The 27,910-nt window shown below is 40.5% G+C and overlaps 1 protein-coding gene across 1 annotated transcript in view; it reads left to right on the top strand.

Moving 5' to 3' along the window:
- Positions 1-27,715, top strand: part of STX18 (syntaxin 18) — a 46,988-nt gene extending 19,273 nt beyond the window's left edge. Inside the window, exons 2-11 of the mRNA XM_033161101.1 lie at positions 8,392-8,459; positions 9,493-9,608; positions 9,703-9,780; positions 10,947-11,013; positions 11,831-11,946; positions 17,902-17,990; positions 21,092-21,150; positions 22,457-22,526; positions 24,952-25,032; positions 25,975-27,715. Coding sequence (XP_033016992.1) covers positions 8,392-8,459; positions 9,493-9,608; positions 9,703-9,780; positions 10,947-11,013; positions 11,831-11,946; positions 17,902-17,990; positions 21,092-21,150; positions 22,457-22,526; positions 24,952-25,032; positions 25,975-26,070 — 840 coding nt within the window. The 3' untranslated portion in view covers positions 26,071-27,715. The remainder of the gene's footprint in view (positions 1-8,391; positions 8,460-9,492; positions 9,609-9,702; positions 9,781-10,946; positions 11,014-11,830; positions 11,947-17,901; positions 17,991-21,091; positions 21,151-22,456; positions 22,527-24,951; positions 25,033-25,974) is intronic.
- Positions 27,716-27,910: the final 195 nt, after the last annotated feature.

Raw genomic sequence — 27,910 nt, 5'->3', positions numbered from 1 at the left:
TGCATTTTATTCTATTTCGTTTAACTATCGGACCCGAGTTTTAAACTTAGAAATTAGGGTCACGAATTTGGAAATTAGATGCTAATTGTGCATCAAAGCTTTGACGTGTAATTCTCAAATATCTTCAATGTAAAAACCGTTACTGTTGCGGAGACCTTTATTTATCCTGTTAAAAATCAGATAAGCATGCCTAGACAGTACCAGGAATAAATGATTATTTAAATGATTCTTTTCATTATAAAGACATGAGCTTTACCTTCAGATGTGCAATACTTGGTATGCTTTTGCAAAGTAAATACAGGTGATCTCGGTGGGGCTCTGTAGTTTCAAGTAAACATACAAGGAATTAGACTAAAAAGCCTATAATGTTGGGTGAGTGACTTGTCAAAAATAAATTTTTCATAATTCAGAAGTTTAGGCTCTTACGTAATGCAGTTGGTGGACTTGTGCTTATTCTGCAGTGTTCTTTTTTTGAAAGGATTGCTGAAGTTTGAAAAATATTAATCGAACTTTACTTTTCGATCTGTATTTTTGAACTACACATAATGATAGAATATATAATATGAATAGAACAGCTCTAAGGAAAATAAGAATTTACAAAAACGAACGAACCTTTGGCTTCTCAATTTTGATTCCTTAGCATTTTTAACACCACACATTTAGGTTTTCACTGTTTCAATTTTTTAAAACAGATTTGTTAATGTACTCAACAAGTAACATACAACCACTGCATCATTTTATCATTTGCATGAGATTAAAAGAAAATTGCTACAGCAAACTTGAGTTTTAGCAGAGCCTGAATTGTAATTAGTAACACCAGTGATTTTAAAGGCATAACGACACCTTTAATGTAATACGCCTCTTTTATGTAATGTCACCACTTTACACAGAAATAAACTGGCTTTATTCTAAGGTTTAGAATATGCTTTCTGACACCATAGATGTGACCCCTCATTTTTCATGCAGTTAACGTTTTCTATCTGCAATTAAAAAACATTGAACATTTAAATTCCAAATTATGCAACAATTTCCCCAACCCATGTGCTCTGTGAAGTGTTCATGCACAATATGTAATATCTTGTACATTTTTGATTTTGTGCCTGCATATTACTCTGTTTTTTAAATTAAAAACAACAACAGAACTCCAAGATCCTTGATATTGATATTGATATCCGAATAAAGAACCACTAGGTCCCATTTTTAAATGTTGTCTTCCTTTCAGTAATGAATTATTTTTATTACTATTATATTTATATCCTGCCTTTTTCCCAGACCAGGACTCGAAAGCAGCTTATACAAATTAAAACAACACAGATAAAATGCAGAAGGCTTAAAACATATAAAATATAGGAATTAAAACGGAATTAAACTGGAGTAGCATTAAAACAATATAAAACAGTTCTATTGAAATACAGATAGTAAAAGCAGCACAGCACTATTCAAAAGGCCTTTCCTTAAAAAAACGGTCCTGCAAAGCCTGCTGCAATAAAGCAGTCTTTACTTGCTGGCGGAATAGCAACAAGGAGTGAGCCAGTCTAGCTTATTTAGGGAGCAGCCACCAAGGAGGCCCTCTTGAGAAATGTATCTTAGTGGTAATTCCTTTGTGAATGAATTTTGAAAAACAGTTCCAACTGAGATATGTCAGGTGAGGATTCAGCACTTCGATGTGAAGGGTTGTGCAGAGGATCACGAAGGTATCCTTTTTATTTTTTTGTTACACTTATCCCCTGCCTTTCCATACAAAAGGTTTTTCTTCTGAAAACCAACCCTGTATTCCCATGTTCCATCTTACTGGCAATTTCCCTTCTTGGGCAAGATAGTTGAACAAGTGTACATCATTTATTTGGGAACACAACTGGATATGAGCACAGTTTTATAAACGCCTACCAACCTGGCATGTGGTCTGTTAATAGCATTGGGCAGGCCTTGATTAACAGTTGCTGCCTGTTGATTTATCAAGATTTTCCACCCCATAGACCCTCTTAGATCTTTGGTGCCTTTGGTAGTGTTGATCATGAGATGTTGTTGGAGACACAACTGCGGGACCTGGCAGGAATTCAAAGCATAGTTGTGGAGTGGCTGGTTTTGATTATAGCATGGAGGTCGGATTTGTTATCATCCCTTTCGGACTCGGCCTGCCCTGTCCTCCCTCCTGCCCAGTGTTACATATTGAATTACTGCGTAAGATTACGTATAATCTAATGTCATCAATATGCTGATGATACCCAGCTCATTATTGTAGATTATCTGAGCCAAGCGCTGCAGTCTTCCAGGTTCATGCCACAGCTGGATATTTCATTATGAGTGCTAGAGAAGTGCTTGCTTGATTCAGGGTCCCATCCCTTTTTCAGTGTGGGAGTGAGTATAATTAGCCTTATACAGGTGAGAATAGCCATACAAGTTGTGGAAGGGCAAAATTATCCACCTGTTTTACACATAATTTAAGTTTGTTTGTTTTTTAAAAAAACCATTTTTGGTATGACATGGTTCGTTAAGGCCTTCCACGTGCACTTAAACTCCGAAATGTAGGGAAATTTGCAGGTCATCCCCTTGATAGGCATCTTTGGGCAATGTGAATCTTCTGTGGTTCATTCCAGCTTCACCTCTACTTTATTTATTTAATTTATGGTGTGTTTCCAGTACAACATCTTGAAGCAATGTAACAATACAAGCACCAGCAAATAAAAAACCATTTCAGTTTCAGTACAGAGGCAAACTGGGAAATTTCCACTTACAAGGCTTGTAGGAAAACGAAGGTCTTCAGTAGCTCCTGAAAATAGAGGTGGCTGCCAGAGGCATAGCAGTGAACTTGAGTCTACTGAACACCTGGACTGAATCTATCAGTCCACGTTACAAGCACCTTACCTAACTGCAAGGTATGCATGCATCCTGATTTTAATATATAAAGCATTAAAAGTAGTGGGTCCAGTTTGCCTAAGAGACCCCCTCTCCTTCCATATTTTATTATTTAATTCATGTTTGTGCTGCTTCTTGTTATGCATGGGGATGCCCAATATTGTGGTGGCCCAAGTAAGCTCCTGGTTGCCCAAGCAAGACAGTGAGGAAAAACAAGGCTAGGTAAAGGCAGCACCTTGGAGGGAAATGAAGGTGGGGGTTCAGGACCATGGATAGGGCTCTTGAAGTGGAGGCGAAACATTCAGGTTGTCTTAGTGAGCAACTCGCTGAGCTTTGCAGCAGGCCTAGGTCGTCATTGACTAAATGCTCCATACCCTGAGTGCCACCTCCCGTTAGTTAAGGAACCTTGTTCTTTCTTCTGTAGCCATCGGTTTCTTCAAGGTAGTGAGGTTTCCAGCTATGGAAATCTTCCATCTCATCCTCACAGTTGCAGTTCTGGAGAACTGACTCCAAGGAGGTCTATTCTAGGATCATGACTCCCAAGATGGCATTTGGGTTTTTGTTTGTTCATTTAAAAAGACAATCCAATAAAACACATAGTGATTATTTTTTTAAGAAACAAACCCAGTAGCAAAATGTCCCATCAAAACCTCTTAGAGATCCACCAAGTGTGTAATCTTTACTGTTGCATGTGCCATTGCTTTGATAAGAGAAATAATCTCTTCCTGTCCCACTCTTTATTTATTTCATAGATGTTATATACTACTTGTTTGTAAAAATTCTCAAAAATTTTTTATCAAAGCAGTTAGTTTACTCTTCTGGTGAAGAATACTGTAGCTAACACAATGCTATAGATAATCAGAAACAATAATGGCAATAACCGAAATAAAACATGTTATACATTATAATAACAATAAAATCAAGCTGCCCCGAGTAGCTAGTGCAACCCAGTCAAATGGGTAGGGTAGAATCAATTCATCAAGCTAGCTAGAAAGCAAATGCAAAATAGTGGTACATTCTTGGCGGCTGCTTTGCAATTGCAGAACTCCCTCTACTTTGAGGCTCAATGAAGTGCAAGCCAGAACATCTTTTACAACTGTTTCTTTTTTGGGGGTGGGGGGAGTATTGGTTTGTGTGTGTATATGTATGTGTTTCTCCTTGTTTTGATTATGTGTTTTGTATTTCTATCTGCCCCAAGGTATATGGATGAAGGGTGTTACATAAATAAAATAAAATAAAATAATTAAATAAATTTATATTCCACCCTTCCTTCCAAAGAAGCCCAGAGCTGTGAAGGTTTCTGTGATAAAATACAGTTAAGATAAAAACATATTTAAAATAAGTTTACATATTTGTAAATTAACACATATTTGTAAGAATTTCAAGCTGTACTTTGGACATTGGGGTGGGTGGGTGGACACTGGTAGGTTTGGGGGCTTTAGATCCTAGTGCATGTTTAGTTCTAAAATTGGATTTTAATTTGATACTTGGTGGGGTGTTCTATCTTTTTCTTTTACTAAATTGAGTTGGACTATCTAAAAGCCTTCAGGACTGAAATGTCAGTTATATCAATGTTACATTAGTCAAGAAATGGAAGTGTTCACAATGTCATAACAATGCACTCATTTGGTAACACAGGTTTTCACTGAAATACGAATTTTTACAGTGGCCTGTTAATTGTAGATGATGGTGTGCTATATTATGGTAACTTGCTGGTTTTTAATGTTTGCTCATAAATTTATATGCACTTTTTATCAGTTCCTCTCAGATTCCTCTGTTTTGTCATATGTACATTGAGTAGGAAGCTTCAGTTAGTAGTGGGTTCAACTGGTTCATAGAGATGACAAAACAGGACCACGCACAATTGTTGCAGCCAGGGCAGGAATTGGGGCAGCGGCCTTGTGTCTCCTCACCCCTGCAGGCTTTTCTCTTCTTACCATCCTACCAGTGGGATGGAGAATAACTTTTCAGCTCCAAGGAGTCATAGACTGGGGCCTGATCTGTAGTTGTTTCAGCGGAATGAACAGGCTTCGGATGTGGTGTCCCCAGTCCCCACTGCTGGTAAAAACACCACCAGCCACAGACCTTTCCTTACTGAATTTTCTGCAGATGTACAGGGGGCCTTCAGACTGCATAGTGCTGCCCCTCTGGTGGAGGTGCTGTCTGTGAGCAGACGGGCACCTCAGCCAGCCTTTGTAGGGCACTAACCCAATAATAATAATAATAATAATAATAATAATAATAATAATAATAATAATAATAATAAATATCATTAAAAGTAAGCCCTGCTTATTGCAGTAGAGCAAGCTTCCCCAATAGTTGTAAGAATACTTGCAAGCAGTGTTTTTTCTAGAAAAATAGGTGCCCGTCTTCACCATGAAGTTGTTACAGTAAGTGTCACATTTTTTAACAACAACAAAAGAGGTGCTGGTACTGCGTACCCCTTGGTATCCCCTGAAAAAAAAAAAAACACTGCTTGCAAGAAAGTAAGTCCTATATCCCTTTCCCAACCCCCCTGGGTAAGGAATACAGTGGTTCCTTGGGTTACAGACGCTTCAGGTTACAGACTCCGCTAACCCAGAAACAGTACCTCGGGTTAAGAACTTTGCTTCAGGATGAGAACAGAAATTGCGTCGCAGCGGGAGGCCCCATTAGCTAAAGTGGTACCTCAGGTTAAGAACAGTTTCAGGTTAAGAACGGACCTCTGGAACGAATTAGGTTCTTAACCCGAGGTACCACTGTATAGGTCAAGAGATAAACGTCTATGAATGGAGATGGACCTGGACAAAAATCCAACCTAAACTAAGGTTACCAGACGTCCCCGGATTTACAAATCAGTCCCCATACAAAATCCATCAAAGTTGAAAAGTGTCCCCGGATTCATTGAAAAAAATATGGTAACCTTAACCTAAACTAATACCAGCAGACCTACAGGTAAAAGAAAATATTGTAAAGATCCGATTTCAGTGGTACCTTATCTCTCGCATACTATGGGGATGCTTATTCTGGGACTTGCTGAACATCGGGCTGTTCTGGAGCCTAACTGGTAGCTCAGTTAATGAAATGATAGGATACTCCTTACTATTAGAAAGAAAAGGTATGATTTGGGATATTTACAGGATCAGATAGCAGCAGTTGATATGAAAATACCGGTAACTGAAAATATGCATAGAAAACTAGAAGAAAAATAAACCCCCATTATTAAATGAATGATTTGGGGTGGCAGTGGGGAATGGAGCATTAGAACTGATTAAATTAACATTTAAGGAAGACCAGATTTGAGAACTTGAGCAGCAAACATTTGGAACACTGGTCACTATTAATTACTTTTTCAATTGTGACAGTATACAGCCCTGCCACACTTTCTCATTGCTGTAAAAAGCATTTTCTCTTTACTTCGGTTTGCTGATAATTTGTGGTTACTTTATATTTATTTTATCTATCATTTATTGATGTTAATTTCCTGTTGTTTTTTGTTTATGCCTATGCTAATCTACATTGTTATGTTGATTTATTTATTTTGGACAAGTAATTATTTAATTAAAACATATTTTTTTAAGAAGGCAAAACCTATTTTAATGGATATTGAGCAAACCTGTCTCGGGTGTGTGTTTCAGTGAGTTGTGGTTTCTAGGAGCAGATGTTAAACTGCCCACCATCAAAATATTTTGGCAAGACATGTAGCTCATTGAAAGTATTGTTCCTTGTGTCTTCCTGTTGTATTTAAGTCTGCTTTAATTAAAAATTATATATCCCTTTGAATAATAGAGAAAACTCAAAGCCAGATGAGTATGCCTGTACCCCAATTACTGAAGGCTTCAGATAAAAATGCTTTGCTTGTCTCCTGTCACTGTTAACAGAAGACAGAAGTTTTAACTGCCTTATCAAAAAAGATGAAGTATTTGTTCTGTTACTTTTAACATGACATGATTGGGTTCTTTCATCTCTGCCTCCCCCCCCCCCAAAGAAAAAGTGATGCTTGCAGGCCTACAGATACAGCATGTTCAAACTACAAACTAAGCAAAAGTCGCAGAGAGATGAACACAATCTCTCAAAACACCAGCATACTGGCACAATGTTGAAATCTTTGTTGCCATCTAGTGGATATCCCTGTTGTGTGCAGGAGGTTGTGTGTTGCTGTTAAATTTATAAAAGCTATCTTTCTGGCAAAGAGTATATTTGCTGCCATTCCATTAAAGACTGCTTCTTGGGACTCAGAAGGAAGCAGTCCTAATCTTCACTTGGACTTCGTTCTTTTAACATGTGCAACTATCCAATCTACATGCCTATTTTATAGTTGTGTTTTTCATCTTTTAATTTTCGTCTGTTGTTATAATTGTCCTCTTGGTTTTATATACATCCTGAAATGAAATAATAATAAACAGCATTACAAAAAGGGGGGCATCCCTATTTAACCAGGTGAGAGATATCACTTCTAGGGATGCCACACTCTTTCTGCTGTCTTCTGCTTTAGCCCAATAGACTTTCACCAGGCAACACCTATTTTTGTTGCCTTTGCAACTGCTGCTCTCTCCAACAACCTTTTTTGAGCTCAGAGGCATATTCTGTTTGGATTTATCAGACCGAAAGATCGATCGCCCCATTCTGAACTGAGGCTGACTTGGAATTTGGTGGCTGGGCCACATCATAGCTGCCTGTTTCTACTGGTCTTGCTTGATCTGGGAGCAGTGGCTATTTTCTGTCACTTCTCGGCCACAGTCCTTATTTTCTAGCATGGTGCCTAAGATTTTCCTGAGTCCTGTGGAAGTGTCCTGGAGGTCGTGGTCGGACCCTGAGTAGGAGTGGGAAGAGCTTGGGGATTTGATCTTGAGGATGCTGGGGAGGATCCCAGGGGGTGAGGGGATGGAGATGCACCCTTCAAAGAAGGCTCAGGCCAATTCTCAGATTACCCACCTTCCAAACATGCACCCTGTAGCTTCTCTAGCTGTGGCTCTGGTGCCTTCCCTGTTAAGGGGGAACCTCCCCCTTCAGGAGAGGCAGCTGGGAGTAAACCTGATGCCAAGCCAGCACCACTCCACCTTTGTCACCTGGAGACTACAGCACCTAACCTGCCCAGTGGACGGAGTGCCTGTTTGCTTGCCCAGACTCCCAACCGCTTGCAGCACTCAATATTGTGCTCACCCCATCCTTCGAAAGGAAAAAAAGTGCAGGGGGCATGTCACTTGTTGGTTTAACATCTTAGCTCATGCCTAGCTATGCCTTTGCCCTCTCATTTAACTGCTGATTCTTGCAACCTGTGACTTGCCTTATGTACTGTTCTAATCTTAAAATAAACACCTTTAGCAAAGTTGGAGTTCCAGCTCCTCATTGGTCTGGCAGTGGTTGACAGAAGGTAGGCCTAAGTTGGTCTTCCTTGCTGGAATTAGTGCGCCACTGCAATTTGAGTGCTCTTTGTAAATAGCCCTCACCTTACATTTGATGTCCAAGTATCATACCTTGGGCACATAAAATGCTTTTCTTTTCCCTTTCATTATTAAATCCCAATATTTACATTTTGCTTTCCTTTTTATTCAGGTCAATAACATTGGGAAACTGAAAGATTTTCTTCTGCAGCACAGGAAAGATTATATTAATGCCTACAGGTAAGTATTGCAATAGGAACAGTGGGTGGTGGGTTGGTGGTGAAGAAGGAAAACATTCATGAACTGATGCACTCTCCCTTTGTGGAAAGCTCTTGTGCTAAATTTCCACTCATAGTCAAAGAATGTTAAATTGGTTTCCCTCTCAACAGGAAGAATAAAAGGTTATGGTAAGAAAGAAAGTTGTGTTTGTTTAATGAAAAGCAGTTTTGGAACCTTATCTGTTGCGATGGATTGAGATGGCTGTGGATGCATGGATTCCGATTCATGCCCACAGCCTATGCACTAGGAAGTTGCTGCCATCAACTCCAGCCAAAAGACTCTACCCTAAGACCACAGCCACTTTAGGGATGAAGCCTGCACATGGAATCCAGGGGACAACCAAGCTAGCTGCCACCGCCTCGCATCACCGCTGAGGAAGTCTTTGGCCTGCTTCCCTTTTCGGCTTCGTGCCGTAGCCTGTAGTGTAGAGGTGCTGCCTTGCTCACGTGGAAAAGTTCTTTGAACCTGAAAGTCACTTCAGTCAAAACCCAGTGTTCATTATTAAAAAACAACAACTTGTGGTCCAGGTAAGATAGTAAAAGAAGAATAAGAAATGGAATGCTGAAGGACAATCAAAAGATTATTTCACATTTGAATATCCAGGCAGGCTCTAAGTGCAGAGATGAAGTACAACTGCTTGAAGTGTGGAAGAAAAAGCTGATGATTTCCCTGGGGTATCTTTTGAACACACACACACACACACACACACACACACACATATATATATATATATGTACCCTGTTTTTTTTCACTGGCAGGGACTGGATAAAAATAAGAAATAACCTCTCTTTAATTCTTTTTAGTCATGTGTTAGAATGGGTAAACCACATCACCAGGTGGCAGTGTTCATCTTTTGGCTATAATAATGGTATTTGTTTTATGAGAAAAAGTAACTAGTGTGGGAGCAATAACCTGGCACTAGTTGCAGTGGACCGAAGGAAACAGGAGCGGAGTGTGCTAAAATAAAATTAACAACGCTGACTGTTTCCCCCAGCCATGTCATGTCTGAGTATGTGCGGATGACAGACACTGAGCGAGACCAGATTGACCAGGATGCCCAGATCTTTATGAGAACATGTGCTGATGCAATTCAGCAACTCCGAACAGAAGGTAAATTGATTAAAATAATGTGTGAGTTGTGCCAGATGTTTAAAGTGTTTCTCTGCGAAGCGTAATGCTTTTGTGTTTGTTTGGTTTTTTTTAGCACACAAGGACATCCATTCCCCGCAAGTGAAGCAGCACAGAGAAGCTGTCCTAGATTTCATTGGAGACTATTTAAAAAGTATATATTTTTCTTGAAATGGTGGTATTTTTTTATTTTGTCTAGCCATAATTATTTTCTTTAAGCTTAGACCAAAATGCTCTGCATCGCTCTAGCATATTCATAAGTGCTTCCCTGTTTCCATTGCTGGGACAGGTAGACAGCCAGAGTTGCAGGGTGACAATGTATGGATAAGGCAGTGGTGTAGGGAGGAAAGTTATAGATATGTTATGTCCCAAGAAACATTTGTGGGCAACTGGAACCTTGAATTTCAATGCACACAAGTCAACTGGCTTTTAAAAAGCAAAGCAGATTTCAAACTGACTTTGGAAGGAAAGCTAACAGGAGAAGAGTTTAAGTTGACTCCTCAGGGTATCCCTAACAAGTCTACTAAAATTAACAAGCCCATCAAAAATATTACAGTATTGTTGGGGAGTTGCAAGCATTCGATGCTTAAAGAGGGAGAAAAATACTTTTTTTGTGCTAACGCTAGAAGCCTTAAAGTCAGAATAGGTTTGTTATATGAAGTAAGAATATCAAACCCTCAAACCTGGTGGAGCATTATCACTGGTATGGATCACCCTGGAGGATGGGACAGCACTCTTGCTAGAATAGAGTGGTTCTTGACCTCCTGAAGTGTAGTTAATACTAAATACTGTAGGTCAATAGTGGTCAACTACAACCCTTCATAGTTAGTTTTGAACTCCTGCTGTGGGATGCGGGTTAGAATGAAGCTCAGTGTAGCTTTCAACTACCCTGCAGTGTTATCTATTCCTTTTGTTAGGAAACAACAAGGGGGGCACATAATAGAAATTTTATAAAGTTATGAACAATGTGAAGTGAACTTTATTCTGTGCAGACTACTTTTCTCTTAATAAAATTTTTAATTCATGCCTATTCAATAAAATTGATTGGTAGTAAAGTTCAGAACACACAATTTTGTTAAATTCCATTCATTAGGTATAGTGAGAACTTGTCTACCAATGACTATTAGCTCTAATAGCTTAAAAATTGATCCTCTATGTTCAGAAGTGCTATATCAAAGAGGTAGCATATACTACAGAGGTGGTATATTGTCAGTCAGACATCCATCATATCCAACCTGTGAGTTTTACAGGTGCATCAGGGTGGTCCCTTAATGTATACCATTTTCCTCTTGTTTACATGGCATCTTCATAACTATAAAGGAGTGTGTAAGCTGTATTCAGAACAAAGGGCTATCCGGGTGAAGCGAGTAGTTGATAAGAAAAGATTGTAAGTAATATTCCTTTAAATCCATACTTTTGATTTTCTTTGGAACTCTCATTAAATTTGTGAGCAGGTGAAATGTCTCTATGATGAATAGGTATGTTCTTCATTCACATGCCTCAGAAAGCCAAACTGCACCTTACAAGGGATGCACAAAAGTCCTTTTTGTTTCTTCACTGCTTTGGTTTGGTTTAGTATGTCATCAGAATCTGAGCTTTGTGTATAAGCTCTCTCCTCGCTAACCACAAATCATAGCCAAGAACAAACCTTGGCTGCTGCTGGAGGAGAGAGCTTAACCACAAGCCTGGGTTTGAATGACGCCCTAAGACAAACCTTGGTTTCACTGAGCACAGCATGGGAGTGAAAAGGTTTGGGGAGCAGTAATGCAGATGCAAACTCCTCTCCAGGAATTTGCCAATAAGCCATCCATGGCTTCACTTACTGCAGCTTGCACAACAAAGCGTTCTCCCTCCTCAATCTCTCTTTCTCACACCTGCATACTTTTTCTCCAGTTTTGAGTGTGACACAAACATTGAATTTCTTTTTACTTTCTTGTAGTTCCAAATGCCACCAGAGTAGCAACTGTTAGCTCTTACTGCAGGAAAGGAACGTGACGTTACAGAGGCAGGCAAGGAGGAGGTGTATCTTATCTGCTGCCTCATATGGCACCACAGTGCCAACTGCTGTGTGTATAAACCTGCTCCAACTTTCCAGCTGAAGGGAGAGATGAGCTGTTCCAGGATAATGGACCATGGTATGAGCCTGTAGCTGGACTTGATCCTGGTTTGCTTGCTCTTAATGACTTATGTATTTGCTCATTTAGATCTAGGCTTGAACCAGAACAGAGCGATAAATCCAAAGTAACTTCTTCTCCTGAAAGAACTGCCCAAACAACTTTGGAAGAATGTGAAGAGAAACACACTTGTGAAGACAACAGAGGTGATGTTTTGGTCCTGTTCTATCGCCACCTTCCACTTTTTAGTGGTTGTGCGTTTGTTTTGTTTTTAAATCTTTTTATTCATTTTTTGACAATAACAACAAACAAACAAACAAATGAAAAGGCAAACAAACGAACCCATACATCATTCATATACTTTTCCACATATAAGCTCAATTTCTATCAATAAACAATAACAAGAAAAAGAAAATTATAGTAATAACATTTATGTCAAAATTATATCCAGTTCATTTTAGTCGTTCCATTCATCACAGAAAAAGGAACTAAATTATATATGGGTATTTGACTTCCCTAGTCCAACTCTCCACTGATTCAATATAAAAAAAAATTTGAAAAAAAGAATGCATAACACTGACACCCCTTATTGTACCTCTATTCATAAATCATGTAACCTCACGAATTATTTTATCACTATTTCTTTTCAACTTATACAAGAGTTATTCCAGCGCGCGAACCATGTTTAGGTTGCACCTCCTTTTTAATTAACATAAGAAACTATTCCATTCTTGAATAAATTTGCTTCTCAGGTTTTCTTTTATTTTCTCTGAAAGAAAGGCCAACTCAATGTATTCTACAGTTTTGTTCAGCCATTCTTTTTTGCTAGGGATTTTATCACTCTTCCAGTGAGATGCCACCAGAATTCTTGCTGCCGCAGAGGTATATAAGAAAAAGTTCTTTCTTTTGGGGGGTATGTCGGGAGTAGTAATCCCTAACAAGTATGCTTCTGGTGTCTTAGAAAATTGGATTGATAGAATTACTTCCAACTCTTGAGTGGATTTCGTTCCAGAATGTTTCAATTTTTTTTACCTTTCCACCAGATATGGTATAGACCTCCCGCCTCCTCACATCTCCAACAGGTGTTTTGAGAGGTTGTGCGTTTGTATGCGATGAGCATTTGCCTCGGGTTTTTGGCAGATTGCCGTTTGTTGATTCAGTAGTAAACAGTGGGTTAACTGTAAATCATGGGGAAAATGAAAGTGTGGTTGGGCCCAGAATGTGACATGGGGGGAAACCTGTCTACTGTATTTTTCGCTCCATAAGACACACTTTTTCCCTCCTAAAAAGTAAGGGGAAATATCTGTGCGTCTTATGGAGCGAATGGTGGTCCCTGGAGCTGAATTGCCCAAGAGCCAAAAGAGGATCATGCTTTTTATTTTACAAAGAGAAAAGGGGGGGTTGTAAGGACCCCGCTCAGAAGCTGATCAGCAAGAGATCAGGAGAGAAATAAGAGTCCTGGCTCCCTTTCAGCTCCGCCCCCTTGCCCAGGCTTCCATTGTTGAATGTGCTGCAGAGGGAGGTTGTTTGTTTCCCCAGCGACATGTGACTGGCTGATTAGATTATCTGTCTGGAAACTGTAGAAACGGCTCCTTAAGAAGCTGTAGAAATGTGAGCTGAACCCCATTAAAACGGGGCTTTTCCTCTTTGCTTTTCCCCCTTTGCAAAAAAGCTGCACAAATCTGAGCTGATCCTCAAAAAACCAGGGCTTTTCCCTTTGCAAAAAAGCTGCTAAACTTTGAGCTGATCCTCAAAAAAACAGAACTTTTCCCTTTGCAAAAAAGCTGCACAAATTTGAGCTGATCCTAAAAAAAACAGGGCTTTTAGAGGAGGAAAACCAGAAAAATATTTTTTTTCCTTGTTTCCTCCTCTAAAAACGAGGTGTGCCCTATGGTCCGGTGCACCCTATGGAGCGAAAAATATGGTACTTTGGCCTTCCCTAAAAGACCTCATGGGAGTGAGGGAGATGGAGGCTCTACGGACAGGGATGCATGGTTTCTCCTATGGGGCTTCAGCAACATATGGGTCAACTAGAATAATTTCAGTCCTTCCTGAACTGACTGAAAACAACGCATCCACTATAGACTGGGCTACTCCAAGACTGGATTTCTGCAGTGCACTCTCTGTGGGGTTTCCCTTGCACTTGGTCCGGAAGCTGCAGCACTCTTGAGGCCTTGTCAGCATAGAACTGGTGCACTCAGAGAACTGCACCAGTTTCCGATCTGCTACTGGGCCAGGTTCAAGGTGTGGCTATTAGTACGCAAAGCCCTTAATAATTTGGGACCAGTTTACCGGTGAGATTGCCTTACCCCACATGTGCCCCTTCGACCGCTTTGACGGGCGGAATTTGCACCACCACATATGTCATGTAATACTCGCCCCACATTTGCAAGAGCTTGATCATTTAGTGTGGCGGCGCCTACACGCCCTGTCTGCTGAGATCAAGCAGGTACCTTCACCGTATTCTTTTCAGTGCTTGCTAAAAGCATCCTTGTTCAGACAACCCTACCTCATTTAGAAAACTGAGGTAATTCTAATCTGTTTTAATATTTTAATTTTTGTAATTTTTTAAAAGTAGGGTTGCAAACATTTTCTCGGTTTTACTGTTCTGTCGTCTGTAAGCCACTCTGAGGTTCCGTTACAATCAAGCAATGTAAAAGATTTTCCTGAAATAAATAAATAAATAATTGTGCGAACGTGAAAATTGCATCCCCCCTGTGTTTCATGTAGGAGGCAGGCTGCTATGGCGACCAGAGCTAATCTGGGACTAAGGGCACCCGCTTCTGTGAGCCATCTCCTTCCCCTGTTTCTTGATATGCATCCCAGTTGCAGTTGCCTAACAATAAGAGCACTGGTAGTACTTAAAATTAATTGGTCCCTATGGGCTAATAAAGGGAACTCTTAACTGGGTGGAATTAACATTCTGTCTGCCAAGCATTGCATCTTGCCAGGTGTACCAATCTGCCCACCTTGCTGTTTTTTGGGGGGGTTCTCCCAGTCCCCTCCCGTACATTTTGGGTAATGCAGGGGTAGCAGGGGAAGCCTTGCTGTGCAAGCAGAAGTCCTTGTGTGTATTAGATTAATCTTTCCCACCCTTTCTCTGTTTGTAGTTCTGTAAGCTGACTATTTTCTGGTTTTGTGAATGTTGTAAATAACCATAGGGCTGTAGGTGATAGCTGGCACTTTTAAATGAAAACCACATTGGCTTTTTGCTCAAAGTGTGGATATAGTTAAAGCAAACATGAATATATCCTTCAGTTAAACAAAACAATCTGATTTCAGAGCTGCGTACTTCACCTAACATAGCTTTGGTTTGCAGAATTGGTACCATTTAGTGCAACAGAGGTTACCTGCTTCTGAATAATAAGCAGATATTCTCATTGCAGCACTGGTGTGTATCTTATGCAGGGAAAGGCTGTTTCTTGTCAAACCAGTATCATTTCCCTTCCCAGTTCCTTCGGTCAGTGTTATTTTTTGAGGTAGGTCATCAGATTTTGTAAAGGTTGCACAAGAAGGTGGGAGATGGGGAAAAGGCATTTCCGGAAAAAGCTATCAAACCTCTGGCATGGGGGGGGGAGTTTTTAGTTTTTAGTGTTTGTTGTTGTATTGTGTTTTTACTGTTTTTGTTGGGAGCCATCCAGAGTGGGATATAAAATAATTTTGTTGTTGTTGTTGAAGTGTAAACAGAAGGAATTTTTTTAAAAAAATCAGGAAGTAGGAGCAAAAGATATGGAACTGGGTGTGAATTAATGAAACCACTGCCACAGTGTCCTTTCTCTTGGCAGATCAAGATGAGCAGGTGACAGCAAAGGATGCAAGGTTTTTAGCTGGGGAAATCAGAATATTTGACGATTGATTCAAAACCCTAAAATGTATTTTATATAATTGACTTTTTATTTCTATTCTTTATATATCGTATTGTTGTTCTGTTGCTATGGCTGACGCAAATAAAGATTCGTTCATTTTTAAATGAATACATAATAATAAAAGAACCATGGGATATTACGTTAATATATAATCACAGCGGAGAGACTCTTGTTTCTCCCTTGAAAGAAGAAATGCAGCTTTGACGTAATGTGGCAGGGGCCCTTTCCATGCCAGTGTCACTTCCAAAAATGTTTCACCTGTCTTCAGCCTCGGTTTTAATAAAGAAGAGAACAGTAATTCCAGACACCATGCCTAGTTACAGAGCCTAACATGGGAGGTGTCTTTCAGTCTTAATACCTCATCCAGAATTGTTTTTAAACAGAAGTACTCTGAAAGGCTTCCCAAGAGAAGTGAGCATCTCACACTGCAACATTGCCAGTCTAATTGAAAACACTTTCAGCGACAAGAATATAAACAAGTACAAATTGAGCAATACACATCTCACTCAAGGATCTTGGTAGGAAAATAATGTTCACAACTAATGGCAGGGTTCAAACATAGAAAAAAGTGCAGCAGTACCCTATCTGGTTTTGTACCCCTTGGAAAATTGGAACAGCCAACATGCTCAAGTTGAGTATGGAGACTTTTAACACTATATCCCCGCAGGTGCGTTTGGTACCTTAACTCAGGGGTCAGCAACCTTTTTCAGCCGTGGGCCAATCCACCGTCCCTCAGACCTTGTGGGGGGCCGGACTATATGAACAAATTCCTATGCCCTACAAATAACCCAGAGATGCATTTTAAATAAAAGGACACATTCTACTCATGTAAAAACACGCTGATTTGTAGACCGTCCGTGGGCCGGATTGAGTAGGCGATTGGGCCACATCCGGCCCACGGGCCTTAGGTTGCCTACCCCTGCCTTAACTAATGTTACTTTTTGCTGATGTTGAAAATATCAGAAAGCCACTGGATTCTTCTTCTTTTTTATATAAATGATTTTTATTTTTTAGACTATAACAACTACAAAGAATACAGAATGAATTCACATACATTCATCTGTTTTGGCAATCATTGCCGTGACTTCCCTCAGACCTTTCAAATGGCTTTCAAGTTTCTATCTTAATTCTATACTTCTTAATCTATCATCGCTTAAAATATCATATACAGATTAATCATTATAAGGATCATAATTACAGTAATATTTATACCATTGTCTACAAAACTTCTTGAAGTCCTATAAACGTATTCAATTGAGAATTATTATCTCTCAGAGAGTTCGCAAATTTAAACCAGTCTTTGATGAATTTCTGGTCCCGCTGTTCTCGGATTCTTCCCATCATTTTGTCCAGTTCTGCATATTCCATTAATTTCACTGTCCAATCTTCTTTTGTCGGTATTTCTTCTTGCTTCCATCTTTCTGCCAACAAAATCCTTGCCGCAGTCACTACATATTGGAAAAGCTTAACATCTTGTTTATTAATGTCTGTACCTGTAATACCCAATAAGAAAGCTTCTGGTTTTTTAACAAATGTATGTTTCAACATTTTCCTCAGTTCATTATATATCATGTCCCAGTAAGCTCTTACCTTCTTACACTCCCACCACATACGATAAAAGGTACCGACCGCCACTGGATTCAGTCTGAAGGAAAACAAACAAAAACAGCTTGGGCTTTTCTAAATGAATGTTACATTACACTACAACATTCCACTCTTCCAGAGAGATACTTCCTTTGGGGGTAGAAGTGTAAGCATGGGTCACTCATCCCCAAAGATCCCCTTTATGTAATGCAAGTAGGCAACTAATAATATTAGGGGTGCTCTGGGGCACCTTCTAAAAAGTACCCTTTTTGCATAATTTAGAAATGCCTGCTGATTGAATGAGGATGATTCTCTGCCACAGGGAACAGCATAAAACAGCTTTTTAAACACCCCTTTAAAGCAACTTTTTAAGCACTGTGAACATTCAGCCACTCAGCTGATTCCTTTTTTAAAATGTGAAGCTTCCATCCCTCCCACCTTCCTTTGCCTTGATTCCGCAAGCAGGCACAGAAGGGTTTGAGGTAACCTCAGCTTTAAAGCTTCCGAAAGTGCGGCATCAGTTAGGAATATGAGCATCTCAAAGTTTCCAATAAGAGGAAGTAGTTTGATGGCAGGAATTAAAAGCTGGCTTCTAAAATTGAGGCAAATAAAATTACGGACAGTTCAGTTGCTGCTGAACTGGGAATAATATTAAATAGGTCTAGCAGTTTTTGGCTACATGTTGAGCCTAGTTTGTTTGTTCTTTTGCAGATAAGAATGTGATAGAGGAACACACCAATTTTGGACTTTGGAGTGATGGCAAAGGAGAAGATGAGCTTTCACCTGAAGAAATCCAAATGGTAAGTTGTATTTTCTACGTTAGTTGACTTTCTCCCTAGCTAGCTATATCTACGGATATTGAAAATGAAATAAGTCTGATGCATACACTGAGTCATTTGCCTTTTCTGCTAAGCAACGCTTTAACAAATGCACCCTGCGCGTTTGCTTTCCTGATTCTTTGTGTCAGTACCTGCTTAAAATTCTTAATCCTATGGTTGGGAAAAGGTGATTGTTAAGCCATTACGTTCGTGGGAAAGTATTTTTCAGCAATTAAGACTGCCCTTCAAGATTTTAAATTGTCGCTTTAAATCTCTACTATAAATAGTTATTTCTGTTCACAAGCAGAAGGAGCTATTCTACCATTAAGGATCATAAAGAAACTTCCCAAAGAAGATACTGTAATTTCTTAAACTTATTTTTCCATGCCACCTCTGGCCTTCCAGATGTTGATTAATTACAGCTCCCATCATCCATTGCCATTTGCCATGCTTGCTGGGACGGATGGGAATTGTAGTCCAGCAACTTTGAGAGAGCCAAATGTTCCCCAGACATTTGATGAGGATATTATTATGAATCCACTGGTACAAAAATCACTTACGCACAGAGGTCTTTTTAAGGGCCTTCCGTGCCACACAATGCTATTGTTGCATTATAATGGGATTTCAAGCTCATTGCCCCTCAAAATCAGAGGGATCAGTGCTGCTTTCTGCTCACTTGGCCCCTCCCTCGTGTGGTGTGGTTGTGCTAGACCAGGCATAGGCAAACTCGGCCCTCCAGCTGTTTTGAGACTACAATTCCCATCATCCCTGACCACTGGTCCGGTTAGCTAGGGATGATGGGAGTTGTAGTCCCAAAACATCTGGAGGGCCGAGTTTGCCTATGCCTGTGCTAGACTGAGGACATAGGCAAGTACCATTCGGGGCTAGGAGGGGGATACAGTGCCACCAGTTTCCCTTAAAACTTAATTGCTTATCTTTTCTGATTGCTTATTTGGGACAATAATTCTGGAGATGTCTGTTGGTTCTTGAGTTTAGTCTTTCAAGAGATGTAAGATACAGCAGCATATGGCCATATTTTGACTTACTTCTCTTTATGAAATCAGTACACAGTGTTGCTTAACCACATCTCTACTTTCCATGCCTTTAGCCAGAAATTCAGATAGGTAGGTGTTCAGTCCTTTTCTGCACGTGATCTTCTGCCTCCAGTTTGATGTTTAAAACTTAAGGTCTTTGTTCTCATGTGAATGAGGTGTTCCAGAATTTGGGGGGGGGGTGCAGTTTTTGTACACAATCACAAAACATCCTATCATGGTTGCAGTAACACTTTAAAGTCTCATTGATTTCAAGGAAAGAATTAAGAAAGCCCTTTAATCTTTGAAATACAGTGGTCTTGCAATGCTCCACTCTGCCTAGATCATACCTGTAAGCCCTTTCTCTTCAGTCATGTAATTGAATTCTAAAGCATCCAGCTAATTAGCTAAGTGATTTCAAACATCTTCTTTCTTCTTTTTATATCTAAGGAAACTTAGATTGTCCAATTTCATGAAAATTATGCTAATTTAAACTAGCTGTTAAGATGGAAAGAAATATTGAAAACACAATAGTTTTATATTAAAATGTGTTTGGGGAAATTGCATCCAAAATGGCTGCAGGCTGTTTTATGAAACATTTTTAGGGGATAATTTGAATTTTCCTTACCCCCTGTTAACACATTAAGGACTTTATAGTTCTTATAAGAACATGGCACAGTGTTTACCGGTAGTTAGATAAAGTAAAATCTTCTTCTGTTCTATCTAATTTTCCCAAGCTACTTTCATCTTATTGTTTTGTTCTTTCAAAGAAATAATTAGTTTTGCATTTAAAAATGTCTGTACTGTAACAGTAATAAAGGACTTTATTCTGGGTCCTTTGAGTAGATCCATTAAAATCAGTGGAATTATTTTGTATATAGCTAAAGTTGGATATCACCCTCTGATAACTAACTAAGGCTCTCTCTGTGTCATTATACAGGTTATCACATTACACCATCAGTTTACAACCACTTACCTTATTTCTCTTAAGAAAATCTGTGTTTGGGCACAGATTTCCAGTTTCTATCATGTAAATTATTTTGAGTATATACTGTTCTGTTCAACTTCATGTTCATTTGACTGCTTTGTAATAGATTATTAGTCCAAGAGCGCTATGTTTTTGAGGATTAAAGAGTCTTTCCAAAGGAACATAAAAGTGGAAATGCTCTCTATATTACAGGTTAGGTAAAGGTAAAGGGACCCCTGACCTTTAGGTCCAGTCGTGTCCAACTCTGGGGTTGCGGTGCTCATCTCACGTTACTGGCCAAGGGAGCCGGCATACAGCTTCCGGGTCATGTGGTCAGCATGACAATGCTGCTTCTGGCAAACCAGAGCAGCGCACAGAAACGCCGTTTACCTTCCCGCTGGAGCGGTACCTATTTATCTACTTGCACTTTGACGTGCTTTCGAACTGCTAGGTTGGCAGGAGCAGGGATTGAAAAATGGGAGCTCACCCCATCGCGGGGATTCGAACCGCCAACCTTCTGATCAGCAAGCCCTAGGCTCTGTGGTTTAACCCACAGCGCCACCCGCATCCCTGCACCACCCACATTACAGGTTACTTCGCTTCAAGTAGGAAAGCAGTGAAAATCCTGACTACTCCTTTCAGAAATTAATGAGCCTAATTCAGCATTGTAAAACCCAATATTGGCTGTGGTGTAACTTACTCAGATTGGTAGAAAGTCCCAGGTTCCTGGTATACCGTATTTTTCCATGTATAAGACGCCCCCTATTTTTTTGGGGGGGGGGCTCTCCAAATTAAGAAAACACCCCTCAGCACTAGCCGTGTATTAAGACGAGCCCCAATTTTAAACCTAATTTTTTGGTAAATACACCTAGTCTTATACATGGAAAAATACGGTAGTAATCTGCCTTCAAAAGCAGTCATTGCTGCCAAAGTGTTTGTGAATGCTTCCCTTCCAGAGGCTTTTAATCCCTGCACATCAAATTTCATGGTTTATTTTGTGGTGGGGGTTGTGGGTGTGCTTGAGGGTGGAATGACCTTTAAGCCTCATATTGTTGTTGTTATTATTGTTAAATTTCTCCTTCCAGTTCGAGCAGGAAAACCAGCGCCTTGTTGGAGAAATGAACAGCCTGTTTGATGAAGTGAGGTACAGCATTCCCCGCACCCTTGCCTGCCCTGCATATCCTTGCGGAACATATAACGTGCTTTCTAATCCACTTTTTGTACATAAATTTGTATGCCACCTTTCCATGCTCAAGGTCGCACACAGCATGAAAACGATACGCAACTACAACATGACAAAAGTAGTCATTGCCCAAATTACCAAACTGTGCAATTTCCACACAAAACGCAACAAGATCTAAAATAAAGATATGAAAAAACAACAGCAACAACTCCCCACCAACAAAACCCCCCAGCCTACGAGTCTGGTCAGCAGCCTCAGCTTTTGCAGCTGGAGTCAGTCAAGGCCTTGACCTCTCAGGCCAGGTGGAAACAGGGTGCAGGACTCACAGCCAGGATGGCCTCTGGCCTCTTCAGGAGCTCAGCCTTTGTAGCTGGAGTCCGTCAGGGCCCCTGATCTCAAGGTCGTGGATTCAAACCCCACATTGGGCAAAAGATTCCTGCATTACAGTGGGTCGTACTAGATGACTCTTGTGGTCACCTCTACAAGAGAGCCAGTGTGGTGTAGTGGTTAAGAGCAGTAGACTCGTAATCTGGTGAACCGGGTTCACGTCCCCGCTCCTCCACATGCAGCTGCTGGGTGACCTTGGGCTAGTCACACTTCTCTGAAGTCTCTCAGCCCCACTCACCTCACAGAGTGTTTGTTGTGGGGGAGGAAGGGAAAGGAGAATGTTAGCCGCTTTGAGACTCCTTCGGGTAGTGATAAAGCGGGATATCAAATCCAAACTCTTCTTCTCTTCCAACTCTACAGTTCTATGATTCTGGGTGGGGAAAGGTCTGCAAGGCAAGGAGCAGAGCTTCACAGCCAAGATGTAGATAAAGTTTCAAAGTTTATTTTCATAAATCTGCTGCTAGATCAGTGAAGCTGAAAAATTCATTTTAATGAGCTTATGCACAATTTGAACCACTCTTTATGTTTGCTAGTTTTTTGATAAATTGGACAACACAGTTTTCTGACTAACACCACCTTATACAGAGTCAGAAATGGGTAATCTTGCCCATTTCAGCTATCTTCAACCATTTCAGATCTATCCACTTTTAACCTTATAGGGATAATTCCTTCTCTCTCTCTCTCTCTCTCTCTCTCTATTACACATCAATACAGAAGCTATTAGCTAGTGATCTACTGAGTTAAAATTTATTTTTGCTAATCTACTTCGCGTGGCTTGCAATTCTCCAGTTGTAAGAAATGCTCCATATTATGTTTACTTAAGTTTGTAAGAAATTTAAAATGTTTGTACTTACGTGGCTTTTTTATTTATTTTTAATAGACAGATTGAAGGGAAGGTGGTTGAAATATCTAGACTTCAAGAGATATTCACAGAAAAAGTCTTACAGCAGGTAAATACCACAGGGAGGTGGGTGGTTGGCTCTTTGTATTCTAGTATTTTTCCAGTAGGTAAAAAGGCCGCAGTTAAGAGAGGCAAAATGAGTGATTGAGCACAAAAGGCAGACACAGTAGAAGAATAAAATGTGAGTTCCATAGGGACTGTACTGCACTGAAGGGGACTTCTGTAGCTCAAATGGGCTTCGGGGACATGTCCTGGACATGTTATGGGGCATTGCTGGGGGGAAATGGGTCTGGCAGCATGATCTGTGGTAGTCACCACGTTTTTTGCTGTGATGCCCCTGAACAACACTCTACTCAAGCTACTGGGCCACCATTGCTAATGGTGACCTCACAAAAAAGGATACAGTTTTATCCCAAAGTATATTGTATATTGGGCAGATTTTGTGCCCTCGTATTTATTTATGAGGAGTTCCTTGTGTATACACATCCTTTACATATAATGCCATTCCTCCCTCCTTCCTATTTGGTTTATTCTTTTTGACTAGGTTATACCCCCGAATTCCTACATTCTAGTCATGAATTTCATCCCACCAGGTTTCAGTAATGCCTACCAAGTCATATTTGCTGTCCTGTATTAAAAGCTCCAGTTCATCTTCCTTGTTTCCCATACTCTGTGCATTTGTGTAGAGACAACTGAAACCACGAGTCAGTCCCTCGAGCTATTTCCTCCTCAGGACCACCTCAGTTTCCTCTGCATCAGTGAGGCCATTATCTCCAGTACAAGGTGTTCTTCTGTCATCTGTCATGTTGTCTCCCTCCCCATCAGGGTCTAATTTAAAGCTCTCCAGATCATGTTTGCTTGGCCATATCCTTCCAGTATTATTTTTTAATAATGAAACAGAATATTTGTGAAAGCTGTCAAAAGGAGCAGTTCCATGTGTACTCACGTCCCATCCCAGTCCCATCCAGGGATACTCAATAACTGATGAATTTCCCCACACCTATTTCCCTTTGCTGGCTGCCACTTGAAGTGGTGGAGAAACTCTTAATGCAGTGTCATTGCATCTTTGGGTACCAAAAGAAAAGAGGGTGATGAGGTTTGAAGGTGCCGCTACATGCTGCAGTAGCTACAGGTGTGCTTTAACACCTAGCTCTGGCCTCTGGTTTATGGTGAGCAGAAACGGACAACAGGCCACTTACCTTTCATAGCGTTTGATCTTTACATTTATCTCATATGTGAAAAGGATGAAGGGGCTTATTAGACCACAAGTTGAACAAGTATTCCGCTCTGGTAAGACCTCACCTGGAATACTGTGTCCAGTTATGGGCACCACAGTTCAAGAAGGATACTGACAAGCTGGAACGTGTCCAGAGGAGGGCAACCAAAATGGTCCAAGGCCTGGAAACGATGCCTTATGAGGAACGGCTTAGGGAGCTGGGCATGTTTAGCCTGGAGAAGAGAAGGTTAAGGGGTGATATGATAGCCATGTTCAAATATATAAAAGGATGTCATATAGAGGAGGGAGAAAGGTTGTTTTCTGCTGCTCCAGAGAAGCGGACACGGGGCAATGGATTCAAACTACAAGAAAGAAGATTCCACCTAAACATTAGGAAGAACTTCCTGACAGTGAGAGCTGTTCGGCAGTGGAATTTGCTGCCAAGGAGTGTGGTGGAGTCTCCTTCTTTGGAGGTCTTTAAGCAGAGGCTTGACAGCCATCTGTCAGGAATGCTTTGATGGTGTTTCCTGCTTGGCAGGGGGTTGGACTGGATGGCCCTTGTGGTCTCTTCCAACTCTAGGATTCTATGATTCTAAGTCAACAGTGTGATGCAGCAAGCGAATGCTATTCTAGGCTGCATCAACAGACGTATAGTGTTCTGATCAAGGGAAGTAGTAGTCCTGCTTTATTCTGCCTTGGTCAGACCCCACCTGGAGTCCTGTGTCCAGTTCTGGGTGCCACAATTTAAGAAGGATGTTGACAAGCTGGAACGTGTGCAGAGGAGGGCGACCAAGATGAGCAAGGGTCTGCAGACCAAGCCTTATGAGGAACAGTTGAGGGAACTGGGTATGTTTAGCGTGGAGAAGGGGAGACTGAGAGGTTAAGGGCTGTCACATGGAGCAAGCTTCTTTTCTCCTGCTCTGGAGGCCAGGACTGGAACCAATGCATTCAAGGAGATTCCAACTAAACATCAGGAAGAACTTTCTGATAGTAAGAGCTGTTTGACAGTGGAACAGACTCCGATGAGAGTTGGTGGACATAAAAACCTGCCTTGGAGGTTTTTAAGCAGAGGTTAGGTGGCCATCTGTCATGGATGCTTTAGCTGAGATTCCTGCATTGCAGGGGGTTGGACTAGATGACCCTCAGGGTATCTTCCAACTCTACAATTAAATGATTCTGTGCAGTTTGATTATGACCTGTTTTTTACGTTATATATTTCAACTTACTGTTTTTTACGTTATATATTTCAACTTAAAAGGAAGTCGAGATTGACAGTATCCACCACTTAGTTGTGGGTGCAACAGAGAATATCAAGGAAGGAAATGAAGACATAAGAGAGGTAATGTCTGCATTTCCCCCCCCTTTTTTTAAAAAATCAAACACTACTAGACCTTAACTGACTGCCTGTAATGTATTTTGGGAGAACCCTGACATCCTTGTTAGTCAGACACATGGTCCTTCCTCTATAAAGTCACTTTTAAAATGTTCTTAAGGAAAACAAATCTCATCCCTGGGCAAGTAATGGCGTGGTCTGTGGGCTTTGCTTTCTCCCCATCAATAGGAAATAAACGCCCGTTTTACATGAAGACTTGAGAAGGTTATGGTTTCAGCAGCTGGGTCTTGGAAATAAAGTGTAATGGTGGTAATAGTCTGAGTATACTTAGTGCTTACTAGAGAAAGCTATTTCATCCTTTATCTTCTGTTTGTTGAAGCCTTGTGCATAAAACCGAGCCAGACGTTTAATCAAATTTAAGTTTTTCCAGGCTGGTTACTATTTCGTTGTTGCTGTTTTTAAAAAAGTGTCTCTCAAATAGGAAACTCCCGGTAGATGTAACTTTTCATCAGTGGCCGTAGAGGCACTTTCACCTGTGATATGACCCAAGATTTGCAGTTTCATCAACCCAGACACTGGTTCAGTCTTGCTGGTGCTCATTTGATAGGTGGCCTGCCTGCCTTTTATAATATTTTATAGCAGTGATCTACATCAGCCCCCTGCAATTCATTGTGCCGTATTCTTAAAAGATGTGATTCATGTGGTCCAGGTCCTGCTTTCAGGCTTCCCACAGGCATCTGATTGGTCTTTGGACGCTGGACTGGGTGGGCCTTCAGCCTGATCCTCCAGCAGGCTCTTCTAATGTTCATGTGCAGCTAAAGAATTGAAGACCTGCCTCTAGCCATTACTGCTAAATAATAGTATTCAGGGCTCAAACTGGAAAAGATTTTGCCTTGTCCTGAATTACACCCTTTTGAGAGAAATCACGATTTATTTTTTCCCCTACAGGCAATCAAGAATAATGCTGGATTTCGTGTGTGGATCCTCTTCTTCCTTGTGATGTGTTCCTTTTCTTTGTTATTCTTGGACTGGTATGGTAGCTAACCCTGGCCTATTCATTATTCATATAGCCCTGACCAAAATCTGCTGAGGCCACCTGGGACTGATACTGGCTGGAGAAGTTTTCCTTACAAAGCAACACGTATTGTATTTCATGCATCATTCATGGTTGATATACCTTGAACAGACATGTGCATTTGTACACCTCTTGCAGCAGGAAGTACTGGTCCAATTGGAAGTTAGGTTTAGTGAAAAGTTCACCCAGGGAACTGTTGTAGTGCATCAACGAACATAGCTTTTTAGCCATTTACCCAATATTTATTTTATTACAGTGGTCTCTTTCTAAATATTTTTGCACACATGGATTGCTGGTGGGAGTTTTGTAGTGCTGCTCAGTGACCAAGCCAGTGGAATTCACTGACGTTTACAGCAAGTCTCATCTGTCAACAGAGTTCATACGTGACAGGTTGAAAAATTCAAACTGATGGCCTAAATGAACCTTATTCCAGAAAGGCAAAATAAATTCCAGATTGCATTGAAAAGGAAAGGTTTGACTGTTTAGAATGTGATTCTTCACAGTTGGTATTTCAGTTTACAACAAAACTGCTTTCCGTTTCTTTCTTTTCACATAAATGCACCACTACAGAGAACAAAATAATCTAAATTCTTCAATCGTAGACATGTAGAATAATCATCATAGGAAAACTTGAGGTGAATGTTGCCATAAGTACAGTGATTGGAATATTTAATTTTTGATTGATTTAAATGCAATAATACATATATATCTATGTGAACATACTGAGCTTGAGACTTGGTTATCCTCCTTTTTCTTTATTTTACACAGAGTGAAAATGTCAAAAGTTACATGTGAATTTACATTCAATAAAGTACCTGTCTACTAGGAAATACAAACATGGTATAGTTTAATATGTTTATATGGGACCGAACTTTTTTTTTCAAAATGCAAAAGAAAGATTTGGCACATAATTTATTGCTTTAATGCATTCCACACAGCAATGATGACATACTAAAAGTTCTTTTACAACATGAAACCATGTTCAGTATGAAAAGTTCCTAATGAGAAAAAAAAACTGGCATTTGCTAAGCGGGCCCGTGATGCTGAAATGTACCAGGAGAAAATGTAACCAGAAGTGGAACCAACCATGTTTGTTCTACTACATATGTGTTTTTTGGGAAGCATGTATCTACAAAAACAATGAAACTTTTGACATGTCCACTGGGAAGTAGCACATTCAGAGCATGAACAAAAATACCAGCTGAGTGCTTGGATCCAGTGGTGACCAACCCTTCTGTCAGGTGTACGCAAGCCAAGGCCCAGGTTTGAGAGAGTATAATTCTGGCGCAGTGCTTTTCAACCAGGGGTACTTGTGCCATTGGACATCCTGCCAAGTGCCACTACTTACAAAGCATTGCTCTGGCGCCTCTGCAGTGCATGCTAGCGCAAAAGCACAGCACCGGACACACGGGCGAGGGGCAAAGCCTGCCGCACAACATTTCCGTGGTTTATTCCAGGTGTGCTGCTACAGGTCGACCGCCCAATGTTTAAGCCGCTTTTTCCAGTTATAAAGTTAATGAAAATATTTATGTAACGTACGTTGAAAGGTTTATAAATAATAAACATGTAATAGTTTAGAAACTTGTCAACACAATAAACGTGCACCTACAATTCTAGGCTTGTCTACTACTCCCACCCACCCACCCACCCCACCCAAGTTTATCTCAAGAAGGCAGCATGTCTCCTATTCTCCCTTTCCCCACATGCCATTTCAGAATTGCAATGGGAATAGGGCTATTTTTATGCATTTAATGCATTTTCTCCCTTACACCCAGTTCTAAAACATTTACATGAAAGTCCCACTGAGTC

This window comes from Lacerta agilis, chromosome 9 (genome assembly GCF_009819535.1).
Source record: "Lacerta agilis isolate rLacAgi1 chromosome 9, rLacAgi1.pri, whole genome shotgun sequence".
In the NCBI taxonomy this organism is placed as follows: Eukaryota; Metazoa; Chordata; class Lepidosauria; order Squamata; family Lacertidae; genus Lacerta; species Lacerta agilis.
The sequence above is the reverse complement of the archived record's forward strand: the minus strand, read 5'-3'. Positions and strand labels throughout refer to the sequence as shown.